Genomic DNA, 12,991 nt, shown 5'->3' with positions numbered 1-12,991 from the left:
AGCTCTGGGAAAGAGAAGGCGTTACTGAAAGAGATGCACTGACTGATCCTCAGACCATCCCTCCTGCTAGAGTCCCAGGGTGCTGCAGGTTCACAGACCTTGTTTCTTGCACATCTACCAGCACTGAGAGGAACAGCTGTTAGAGGTAGTTCCTACTGGGGTGTGTGTGTGTGTGTGTGTGTGTGTGTGTGTGTGTGTGTGTGTGCACTAATCTTTATTTTTTTTTGTTTGAGATATCTCTGGTAGCCCAGGCTGACCTCAAATTCACTATGTAGCTGGAAATGACTTTGGACTCCTGGTCCTCCACCCCCCAAATGCTGAGATTACAGGTGTGTGCTACCACACCTAGTTTTTGCAGGAACCCAGGGCTTTGCGTTTGGCTAAGCAAGCTGTCTGCCAGCTGAGCTATAGTCCTAATCCCTAAAAACCCTTAAAATGGTTTTTGTTTTTAAATCGTATTCATCTGTTCTTTGAGGATTTCATACATGCATGTATACAGTGTGTCTTGATCTTCTCTACTCTCCTTCTTCCTCCAACTCCTCTAGATATCCCCAGAAGTTCCTCACCCAACTTTATAGCCCATTTGCCTTTTCTTAATAATCATTGGGTCCGCCGGGCGGTGGTGGCGCACGCCTTTAATCCCAGCACTCGGGAGACAGAGCCAGGCGGATCTCTGTGAGTTCGAGGCCAGCCTGGACTACCAAGTGAGTTCCAGGAAAGGCGCAAAGCTACACAGAGAAACCCTGTCTCGAAAAACCAAAAAAAAAAAAAAAAATCATTGGGTCCAATTAGAGCTGCTGTATGTGCATGGGTATAGGCCATTCACTGGAGCATGGGCAACCTACCAGAGGCCACACCCCCAAAGAAAAAGAACTCTTTCTTATTGGAGCCACCAACTGCCAATAACTTGAAACTAGTGGTGGGGTCTCCTGATTCCCTCTCCACCCACACTGGAATATTGGCTGTCTTGGTCCTGTACAGGTTTTGTGTAGAAAGCCTCAGCTGCTGTGTGTTGTGGAATAATAATTTAAGATGTGTTACATTTGCTCATGCTACAGAACATTTGTTTTAATGATGCAAAGATGTGTTGCATTCTTTTATGTTGCATTTGTTTAACTCTGTGAAGCTGTGTTACTTTGCCTGTCTAAAACACTTGATTGGGCTAATAATAGCGAGGCAGGATAGAGAAATAGGCAGGGCTAGCAGGCAGAGAGAATAAATAGAAGGAGAAGAACGTTAGAGGATCAAGGAAAGAGCAAAAAAAGGAGAAGAGAAGGACATCAGGGGCCAGCCATCCAGCTACACAGCCAGCAACAGAGTAAGAAAGAAAGAAAGAAAGATAAACAGAAGTAGAGAAGGGTAAAAGCCCAGAAGCAAAAGGTAGATGGGATAATTTAAGGAAAGCTGGCTAGAAATAAGCCAAGCTAAGGCCAGGCATTCATAAGTAATAATAAATCTCATGTGTGGATTTACTGGGGAGCTGGGTTGCAGGCCCCCAAATAGAAAAGAGTAAAAAAACAACCAACTACAGCTGTGAGTTCCTGAGTGCTCTGTCATGTCCAGAAGGCCCTGTTTTACAACAGTACTAAAAGCTTTTTTAAGAGATAACATTTGGTCTTACCATGAACTGTGAGTGATGGTCATCATTGCAAATCCCATTTCCCTCCTGCTTTTCCTAGCTTCAAGGACCACGTGGAAGGAGGGGAGAGCAGGAGGGTGCCCACGTATGTCTTGAGTCAGGAGTGGAGGCAACCTTCAGACTCAGCATCTCTGTACTTGGGAGTTTGTGGTACATAGCATCACATTTCCGAATGCTGGAATTTGGTACTTAGACTAGCGTGCAAAACACTGGCTTGGTAAGTGTTTTTGCTTGCTAGAGAGCAGTAAAAAGTTAGAATGTGGCAGGAAGGACCCCTTCTACTCCTGTGGGCATTCTCTATTAGACACAGTATGGGCCATGTTTTCAACACAATCTGGCGCAGGGACTTCCACCCACCCTTACCTCAGTCTGCTCTCTGCAGGAAGATATGATCGTTTTGTCCCCAAGCACCATTGCCGTCTTCTCTGGGGAAGACTTATTTCTCCTAGCAACTTGACTCCTGTACCTGTGTGCAAGAATGTTACTTCTCTGGTTGTGGAAAGCCCTGCACCTACCCAGCAAAGCCATGCAAGGAGGCTTTGGCACACTTAGAGCACTAGAACTCTTAGGTGGCCCCTCTGCAGAGTTCTCACTCCCCTCAGCTCTCAGGCTTCCTTCCTCAGGCTTCTTGAAGGTGGCAGTCACAGGGGCTATTGCTCTCCGGGATGTTGGATCCTTGAATGTGATTAATGTTAGCACAGCTGAGGGGCTGGGCCTCTTGCAGGGACCTGACTGAGCTTTAGGGGAAAACAGAATCGAAATAAACATGGAAAGTATAAGAAACACAAACAGGCCTGCTTCCCAAAGGCCCCTCACGGCCTGTTCTATGACATGCTGGGAACTAAGAGGTGGCGAGCCATCTATTGGTTACAAGTGGCTGTGTTAGCCTTGCCTGAGTGGCTTTTTAGCTAAAAAGATAGGCACGCACAGACTGGAATTCTAAATTCTTCATTCCTTTAAAAAATGTATGTGTATGTATTTGCATGTTCATGTGTGTGCATATACACATGCGTGTGACCTGGGTGTTATTTCTTAGTTGGCTCTCTCTCTCTCTCTCTCTCTCTCTCTCTCTCTCTCTCTCGCTCTCGCTCTCGCTCTCGCTCTCGCTCTCGCTCTCGCTCTCTCTCGCTCTCTCTCTCTCTCTTCCCCCTCCCCTCCTCTCCCCTCCCCTCCCTCCCTCCCTCCTTCCTTCCTTCCTTCCTCTTTTTTTTTTTTTTAACAGAGTTCCTCCCTAGCCTGGAACTCACAAATAGACCAGGCTGTCTGTCTGGTCTGCAAGCCCTAGGGGTCTGCCCATCATCTCTGCCTCCCCAGTGCTGAGATTACAAGCTCACTCCCCCATTGGCTGTTGAAATGTGGGCTTTGAGGATTTAACTAGGGTCCCCATGCCTGCAGGGCAATCACTTCACCGACTAAGCTGTCTGTCCAGCCTATTTTTTTCTCATTTTGAGAATAGAGGGGATGACTCAGCTCTTGATGGGCCTTCCTTCCTAGTCCAAGGACCTGTTTCTTCTCTAGGTGTCGAGAAGTTTCCCACCTAACAAAGAACGTTTGATTCCTATATAGAGGGAAGTGGCCTTGTCCTTGGGACCACAGTTAATTAATACTCTTTAGATAAAATATAATATTTCACTTGATCTTAGTATATTTTATCGCTACTCAGACTTTTGGCTATTTCATATCAAAGACATGAAGGAAATGCAATAAGAGGCTTACTCCCCTTGGGTGTCAGTGACTGGACCATTCGTTTGTGCTTTACCATTTTCAGTGGTTAATTATTCTTTTGTAATTAAATTAATTTTTATGTGTATGAATGTTTTGCCTGCATTTATATCTCTGCACTGTGTGTGTGTGTGTGTGTGTGTGTGTGTGTGTGTGTGTGTGTGTGTGTGCAGTCTCTGAGGAGGCCAGATCTCCTGGGATTGGAATTAGAGAAGGTTGTGAGCCCCTGTATGGATGCTGGGAATTGAACCCACATGTCCTCTGCAAGAGTAGTCAATGCTCTTAACCTCTGAGCCATCTCTCCAGTCCATCCGTGGTTAGTTAGTGGAAGTGAATGCCTATTATGTACTAGTCATTGTGGTAGGCTATGGAGATATAGATGGGTAAGACCTAGCCCGCAGGGAGTCTGCATTCTAGTGACTCAAGCAGGAATGTCACCACCCATAAGAAAGATGGCTGCACGATGACAGCTCCGTGGGGTCCATTGGGAGGTCAAAGAAGGACGTGTTTTCTGTGCAGGCTGTATTGGAGTTTGGATCGGGATGAGGGTTGCTGAGAAGAACCTCAGCAGTTGATAGGTGTGCATTCCAGGTCCTCTGCTGGGAAGGCAGCATGAGCGGAGGAAAAGATACAGACCAAGGCTGAGAAGGCCTGGAGAGACGCTGCAGGGATGGTGGCAGCAGGTATCTCCACTGGCCAAGCAGTGGGCTTCCTGCTGAGAAGAGGGGTGAGTGTGAGAGCCAGTTTATGTCTGGGGTGGGGTGCTGTAGACTGACCAGCAGTCCTCACGGTGTGTTCCCCTAGACAAAAGTGAAAGCACCTCCCTTGGCTTGTTGGAATTACAGATTCCCAGGCCCAGGTCTGACTCGGCAGGTGGAGCTTCACAATCTGTTGTAACAGGCGTTCTAGGTGGTTCTGATGGTCACCCAGAGACAGGTTCTGAAGAACTAGCCTATGATGCTGAGCCCAGACTGGGGTGTGCATGTTCCAGATGTGTGTGGCAATGCCTCGGAGCTACTGCTGAACTGTAGCCCTGAAACTGCTGCATGGCTGACACCCAGGGGCTTGTGTAACAAAAGCAGAATCAGCCCTCCCCCAAAACCTGCCAAATCACAAGCTTATTGTGATCACACACACCCTAGGGGATTCACTTGTACCCCACAGGCTAGCCTAGAGTCAAGCATAGGGCTTGATGATCAGGACTGTGGTGTAGTCAGGATGTTCAAACTGTGATGCCGTCTTTATGAATGAGTATGGGTTTAGCCCTGGGGTTGGAGTGAGACAGAGGTTAACAGCATGGAACATAAAAAAACATCACCACTAACAGCTCTAGCTGTCACTTGCCTGTCCTGGGTATCTCCTGAAATGTCACACCCTAGTGCTTCACTGGGCAGTGACCTAGTTCTGACCCCGTCCGGAGAAAACTGAGGCACAGGGACCGAGTAGCTTATTCAGTGCTCCTAAGCTAGTTGGATGGCCTCTTTTTCACCAGTGGCAGAGCTGAGGTTCAAACTCATAATACTTGGCTTCAGGGGTGTGTGTCCTAGACCACTGCAGTATTGTGGCTTTCATATCCCTGATCTCCGAACTGCAACTTTTCTGTTTTATTGCTGGTTCTGGTTTTATATCTGTGACAAATACCCTGATTCGAAGCCACACAGGAGGAAAGGGTTTATTTGGCTTACAGGTCCAGGTGATGGTCTATTGTTGTGGGGAAGTCAATCCTTACGAGAGCAGACAGAAATGAGTGCGTCCAGGTTGTCTGCTGGCTTGTTCTTAGCCAGCCTTCTCCACCCTTACATAGTTCAGGGCCCTGCTTAGGGAATGGGGCCACCCACCATGGGCTAGGTCTTCCGATATCAACTAACAAGACAGTCCCCACAGACATGCCCACAGGCCAATCTGTCCTACTTAATTCTGCTCTTCCTGGGTGACTCCAGGTGCTGTGGAGTTGACAGTTAAAACTGACCAGCACGTTGCTTAACTTTTAACAGTTAGCCAATATGTTGTCAAGTGGAGCTCCTAAAGTAAAATTCCACAGCTTGGTTCTGACAAAGCTTAAGAATAAGCCAACTTATCATCCCCCCTAGGCAGCTACTGCATGCTCTCGGAGAAGGGTTAAACATTCACATGGGGCCCCATGGGCACATCTGTGCTTATTGTCACAACACTGTGTAAATTTACCCCATTCTGTGGAGACCCCCTGCAGGTGGCCAGATGGTCTCTGTCTTGGTGAGGAAGAGGCCACCCTGAACCACCAGGGTTGTTTGCTCTGATAGGTCACAAGGAAAACAGATGCTGTCCCAGCCAAGTGGGGATAGCTCTATTGCTGTTACCCTATGTTAGGAGTCAAGGACTCAGAAACCAAACTGCTCACAATCATGTCTGACTTGCTTGCTCATCGTAGTCTGTTTTATCAGAATCAAACTACCATTTAATGCTTTCACATCATTGTCTTTCCAAAGGTGGGGGGTTCCTGGATATTTTGAATGGTTTTAGAGTATTGGGAAGAGACGCCCACCCCCTCCTCCCACTCCACAACCGATGACGATGTGAATAGAAAACTAGACATTTGTATATGTGTCTTACCCTTTGGGGTGAGGGTCTGCTTTGGGGAAGATGTTTCCATAGTCATCCATCCCAGCAGCCCCTTTCTCTGCTGCCCACGAGTGTTATTTAGCAGGCTTCATCAGTGTGCACTGAGTGAGTGATAGCAGGGTGGCCTGTCCACAGGCAAGCAGACCTTTAATGTAGGCCACAGATGCAGAGGGCTGTTTGGTTTTGCTTCACGGCCATTGCTACCTTTTTCTTCACTAAAACCCATCATTTCTGATCTTGAATTTTGACCCCTTTGTTTGGAAGTTCAGTTCAGTTCAGTTCCGTGACTTTGTTCCTCAAAGCTCTGGGTCTGTGGACCAGCGGCTCTGGACTACCCTGGGAGATTGTTGAAAATGCAGGGTCTCAGGCTCCATCCCAGACCTCTCAAACCAAAGTGCACTGCCCCGCCCGCAACCCCCATGTGGTGTGTGTGTGTGTGTGTGTGTGTGTGTGTGTGTGTGTGTGTGTACACTCACATGAAGAGGCCAGAGGTCAAAGTTAGGTGTCTTACTTCATCATTCACCTCCTTACATTTTGAAGTAAATTCTCTCCATGGGCCTGGGGCTCACTGGGCCAGCTAGGTTGGCTGGCCAGCAAGCCAGCTTTTTTGTGGGTGATCTGGGGGGATCAACTGAGCTTCTCATGCTTGCATAGCAAGTGCTTTACCAAGTGAGCCACCTCTGCACCCCAGAACCTGCATCCCCACAAGGTCTTCAGCACCAGCAACTGTGAGATGTTCTCCCCAGTTGTCTGGGTTTCTCCATTACCTTCAGCTAGAGTCTCCACTGAGCACTTACTTTGGGGCTGGATTTCAATTTTGGTAGATTTTCAGAACTTAAAAACATACACATTCCAAAATTCCTTCCTTTGCCTTTCTATGATGTCATTCATTTTACCTGGCCTGCCACAAGAAAGAAAAAGGCAAATTGGGTCCAAGTCCTATATGTATTCTAAGACTAACTTCTTAATGGCATCTGTTAAAGCCTCCACCATTAACTGAGTCCCAAGTGTTGCCAAGATTAATTGAGAAATGCCTGAAGGTAAAATAAATACTGCTGCTTAGTTTAATTCAAAACCGTATCAGCCAAGAATGGAGGTGCAATTAGTGATAAAGATGTTAATAATTAGTTGTGCTCTGTTAAGTTTTATATTCATGCTTATATAGAGTGGAGAAAGAATTTCCCCAGGAGGGCAAAAATCAATGTTTCACCTTGATTGCTATTTTAATGTGCTTATTTTAATGGGGCCATCCTGTAGAAACCCTTGGGCACATTTCCAGTTTTACATAAATGTAGAATTAATTATTATGGAAGCATATAATTTTAGAGTTGGAGCAACCTTGGCGGTCATTTCATCCAGTTTAGTCATTTCTCAAATAAGAATAGAATTGCTTAAGTCCTTCTGCAGAGTGGTGGATGCCGGGTGAATCTCCTCTTGATGACCAGGACACCTTCTTAGATCTCTTGGGCACATGTGTTTCCTGTTGCCTCAGAATTCCCCCAGACACAGCGAAGTAGATTAATTCTAAGGGTCGTACCCTCATCTGCATTCTGCCTGGTTGTTTTAGGTTGTGAGGTTGGGGTCCTGGAACATGTTCCTGGTTCCTTTTTGTTTTTCTGCACCCTTCCTCACTCTGCATTTTGTCCCCAGTATTTGTATAACAAATTGACATGTGTGGGGCTGGAGCGTGGGTCCTCTTCTTGCAGAGGACCTGAGTTCGGTTCCCAGTGCCCACATCGGGCAGCTTATGACCTTTTGTGACTCTGGCTCCTGAGGATCTGGTGCCCTCTTCTGCCCTCCCTGACACAAGTAAAAATAAAAGCTAATTGACTACATTGACAGGCAGCCGAGTTCTGGACCTGACTCTGGTTTTTCTTTGCAGCACTGGTACTGGGGATGGAAGGCAAGCTTCATGCGTGTGAAGGATGTTCTCTACTAGTGAGCTCCATCCCCAGCTTGACTGCTTTTTAACCTGCTTGTTAGAACTGACTGTGTCTTCCCACTGGTGGCATGAGATTGGACATGGAGGAGTATTTATACCGTGGAAGGGCCACATGCTCCGAATCAGGGCCTTTTGACTTGGAGAAATGCAGTGGTTAAATATTTATGAGCACAACCACTGCACATGCGATTTTTTTTTTTTTTTTTTTTTTTTTTTTTTTTTTTTTTTTTTTTTTGGGTTTTTCGAGACAGGGTTTCTCTGTGTAGCTTTGCGCCTTTCCTGGAACTCGCTTTGGAGACCAGGCTGGCCTCGAACTCACAGAGATCCGCCTGGCTCTGCCTCCCGAGTGCTGGGATTAAAGGCGTGCGCCACCACCGCCCGGCTCATGCGATTTTTATAAGGCCTCAGAAGGCAGTTCATCTTTACAAAATCTGAAGAGTCATGCCAGCACAAGGACATCTCATTGCTTAGCATGGGTTTCCTCAAGAATCATGGAATGGTAGACAATCGCTTATTACCCACTGGTCTTTTAAGGTCAGTGCAAGGTAGATATCAGGCCTGTAGTAGAATGTCATGGTTCAGGCTAAGCTCCACTTACCCAAGAAAGTAAGCTCTTTGGATATGCATGGTCATGGAGATCATGAGAAATTTAGACACAGCTGAGTGAGAAAAAAAGAAAACACATTATAAGGGGGGGAAAGTGAATGGGAACTAACTGTTGCTGAAGTTGCAACTGTGTGTTTACAGGTCTCAGAAACCCTAAGTAGCTCCTGTGGAAATGCCCAAGCTTCATGATGCAGCGACCTTACACTGACCATGGCTTGTGATTCTTTGTGTCTAATCTCTTACATTTTCTGCAGGTCATCCGACCACTGATTCCTACCTCCATCTTACTTTAGTCTCTAGGGAGCCTCTGCTCTGGCTTCCATGATGTCTCTTCTGAGTCATGGGTCCAGAGCTCTTGAGTTGGTATACAAATTCACATGAATCTGTTGGGCTTTGTTGTGTGCCTATCTTTAGGAGCAGGACCCGAGGTCCCATCGGCCCTGGCAAGTATGGCTACGGGAAGGCTCCCTACATCTTACCGCTGCAGACGGATACCACACATACTCCACAGAGGCTTCGGAGACAAAGGCCTTCATCCCGGCATTCCAGGTCCCAGGAGGCATCTGCTTCTAGGCAGGGCTACAGACCACCAGCCCACCAGTTCTCCCACAACGGACCTCTCTACCAAAGTGACAGTGGCCCTCGTTCTGGACTGCTGGCTTCTGAGGCCTCTATCTATCAGCTGCCTCTGACTCATGATCAGAGCTATCCTGTGGCTCCAGGTCTCTTCCACAACCCGGAATTGAGCAGCAACAGTGGTGCCAGGCCCCATGGGGCAGCTCAGGCCTTCTCCCAGCCTCTGCGATCTACAGCAATCTCATGCATCGGGGCCTATCGGCAGTACAAACTGTGCAACACCAATGTGAGTACACAGCACCTCAGTCTGGGCTTGGAGGAAGCTGCTTGTCTTCATTTCGGGTCAGTTGGCACCCAGTACAGGGAAGATTGAGGGGGACAATGTTAACAAGCCTTTCATCTCCTCTCTTTTCCCTCCATGTGTTTACCCGTATGTGTTGCGTGTGTGTGTGTGTGTGTGTGTGTGTGTGTGTGTGTGTGTGTGTGTATGTGTGTGTGTGTGTGTGCATAAAGCTAATGCTTTTAAAAAAGTATACATAATGATGGAGTCACTTCAATAAGCATGTGATAGTGATATTATTAATTGTCTATTTAAGGATAATAACTTTGGAAGTCTTAGTAGCGTATGCCAAAGTGATTATATGATTTTGTATGTGTGCACCTATTTACGTGTGTGCACAGGTGTGTTTAGAGCAGAGACCTGTTTCAGATGTCTTCCTCACTCACTTTCTACCTTATTTTTAATTTATTTTTTTCTTGTTAAAGATTTTTTATTTTTATTTCTGTGTATGTGTGGGGGCCTCTCTGCATTTATATACATCATGTGGGCGCAGGAGCACATGGAGGCCAGAAAAGGACCTTTGGGTCCCTTAGAACTGGACAGTTGTGAGCTGTCTGATGTGGGTGCTAAGAACAGAACCTGGGTCTTCTGGAAGAGCAGTATATACTCTAAACTGCTGATTCGTGTCTCCAGCTCCTCCTTATTTTTTAAGGCATGGTCTTGTTGATTCTGGAGCTGACAGCTCTTCTAGCTGGTCAGCAAGCCCCAAGGGTCCTTCTTTTTCTGTCTCCCCAGCACAGGGATTATAGGCACACATCACCACACCCTTTTGTAGCAAGCACTTGACAGAATGTGACATCTCCTTAGCCTCCACAATCTTTAGTCTTTGCTCATGAGTCTATGGGACAAGTGAAGTTTGGCTGCCAAGGAAGTAGGTGTTTGGGGAGGAGCCACCTAGCAATCTTCTTGGAGGCGCCTTGCTACTCCATAGAGTAAACACTTCAGGTGATGTGCCCCAAAGGAGAAGATGGTGAGATCAGGAAGAGCCCCATCTTAGGAGAGAAGCCAGGACAGCTGGGGGTAGTAGATGCCTGCAGAGTGCTCTGGCCAGCAATTATGTTCTCACCTGCGGCAGTATTTTCAAGGATTTTAAGAATTTGAATAGCTGTCACGGTGCAGATCGTCTGAATACTCACTTTGGATATTAGTTCAATAAGTGGTTGCTGATCCCTCCTTCTTCCCGTATTTCAATAATTTCTGCTTTTATGAATCACTCACCTTAAGCTAGCCATCGCAGGCGCTACTTTTCCTGCCTCCTCTAATCCTCTGCCTAACTCTATGAATTTGCTGCCCTCTCCGTTTTTCAGTTGCAAAGCAAGGTTCACCGACTTGGGAGGCACCACAGCTGCTGGATAGGAAAGCAAGTGGTTGTCCTAAACTGTATGATCAGGTGCGCTGCTTCTAATGGCGGTGTTGAACCAGGCAGAGAAGGGAGAGGAAAGGGGACTGGGAAGAGGTTAACTTTCTAAGCTGCTACAGTTTTCATTAATAATTTAATCTGCCTTAATACTCGTCAGTGGGTAACAGGACAGCTGGTACATATTAGCTTCAATTTCCTCATTAAAAATCTATTTCCTGCTATGGAGTCCATAGAAGTGACTTAATTTGTGATCTTAATAATTCCTCCAAACGCCTACTTTGCCTTTTAGCCTGTTCCTCCATGGTGAGATTTCAGGGATTATCCATTTCTATAAAGCCCTCATTTTTCTGAAGCCATAGCTAGCCAGCCAGCCAAATTGCAATGAATTCCATGCCATGGAAGATGAAAGCCCCATTGTCTTATTGGACTGAGGATAGAGCTCTGTGGTCGGGCATTTGGCTAGCATGCATGAGGCTCTACATTTGATCCTCTGTAATGAAAAAAAAAAAGTCACATCTACTTTATAGTGTTGTTATGAGGATCAAATGAGGTGTTGTCTAAAAATGTTTTGTGAATTGAAAAAGTAAGGAGTTGCTTGCCTACAGGATCAGATGTGGCTCTTGTTTCGAATAAACATCACTGTTCTATTAAAATGAAATCAATTCTTTGGTAAAGTAGAACATATTCTCCCATTGACAAGTACATCTTGTAAATCTGAGATCAAAGTAAGTCGTAAAGAGAGAGGAAAAGGCAGAGGACGCTGGGAAGAAATGTGAACCATCATCTGCTTAGTCCTTCTTTCATTTGATTTGCATTCTTTTTAAAAAAATGTCTGTATGAGAGAGAGACAGAGACACACACAGAGACACATGCACACAGGGACACACAGAGAGGGTGTATGCTATGTGTACTTGAGACCAAAAGAGAGTGACAGATCCCCTGGAGCTGGAGTTATAGGCATTTGTGAGTCATTTGAAGTGGTACTAGAATCTGAACTTGGGTCCTCTGGAAGAACAAGTGATCTTGGCCCATGAGCCATCTCTCCAGCCCCATGCATATCAATTTATGATCCAATGACTATTTGCAAAATAGGGAGCTAGGGTCAAGTGTGATAACATATGTCTTTAATCCCAGCACTTGGGAGCCAGAGTCAGGCTCGTCTCCATGAGTTGGAGACCGGCCTGTTCTACATAGTGAGGGCTACATAGAAAGAACATGTCTCCAAAAGCTACACCAAAACGGGGTGGGGGAGGGGGAGAAACCAAACAAAACAGAGCTAGGAATGGTACAGAAAAGCAGAAGTGAGCCAGTCACCTCTCTGGTCCCCTGGTCCCTTGGCTTGCATTTTTAAAGCACACACACACTGCTGTATCTAGGCTGACAGTAGCAGGCTTGCTCTCATTAGGTAGAAGCTATGGCTTCCCTGGGAGCCAGAGTAAATATATTGAGGAGACTGAAGTGCAAAGAACAATTCATCTGAGTTCATTCATGATGCTGCCTGATTTTGGGGGAGGTGTGTTGCACAGGCCAGCTGGGAACTCACGGCGTAGCAGAGGGTGCCCTTGGACTCTGCTGAGACTGTCAGTGTACACCACCACACCTACTGCTCTGGACATTTTGAAAGTAGGAAATAGTTAAGTCTCCAATACAGGACAAAATAAAATGTCCTGTGCCTTATAGGTTTCATTCCATATTTTTTTTTGTTGAGACAGTTTCCATAGTGCATGCCACTGTCCAGGTCACACACCCTGCCTGTCTTTATGGGGAGATATCATCTCCCATGGGTCCTCATATTGCCTGTCTCCTTTTTACAAGGTCCAGACTTGTGACTCCTACCACAGCCCATGAATACTTGAAAACTTCTCCTTTTTAGGAGTCTCCAAGGCCATTTCTGGCTGTGATGATCTCCTGGAAGGTTCTATGAGATTTAGTATATAGTTATAGTTTCTTACGGTGAGAATATACAAGGAAAGCCTGGAAAAGAAAAAGGCACAGGGGACCAAGTCCAAAGCCAGCCTGGCACTGGGTCCCAAGAGTCCTTTCCTTTGGAATCTCACCATGGGTCCTTTATTGACGAATTATTGAGAAATGTGAATTTTCTGCTAGAGACTGATTTCTCTGTACTAAAACTTTTGGGGAGATTTGGTCATGTGGCCATTCTCTGTCTCGTTAGAAAATCCTGGACTCACAAAGGAAAGTCAGCATTCT

At 46.3% G+C, this 12,991-nt stretch overlaps 1 protein-coding gene across 1 annotated transcript in view; it reads left to right on the top strand.

Moving 5' to 3' along the window:
* Thsd4 (thrombospondin type 1 domain containing 4) overlaps window positions 1-12,991 on the top strand; it is a 584,444-nt gene that overhangs the window by 119,693 nt on the left and 451,760 nt on the right. The window contains exon 5 of the mRNA XM_052762797.1: window positions 8,922-9,369. Coding sequence (XP_052618757.1) covers window positions 8,922-9,369 — 448 coding nt within the window. The remainder of the gene's footprint in view (window positions 1-8,921; window positions 9,370-12,991) is intronic.

The sequence above is a fragment of the Peromyscus californicus genome, unplaced genomic scaffold (genome assembly GCF_007827085.1).
Source record: "Peromyscus californicus insignis strain IS unplaced genomic scaffold, ASM782708v3 Scaffold_11__1_contigs__length_118956290, whole genome shotgun sequence".
Classification (NCBI taxonomy): Eukaryota; Metazoa; Chordata; class Mammalia; order Rodentia; family Cricetidae; genus Peromyscus; species Peromyscus californicus.
Note: the sequence above shows the minus strand (reverse complement) of the source record. Positions and strands in the feature narration are given on the sequence as shown.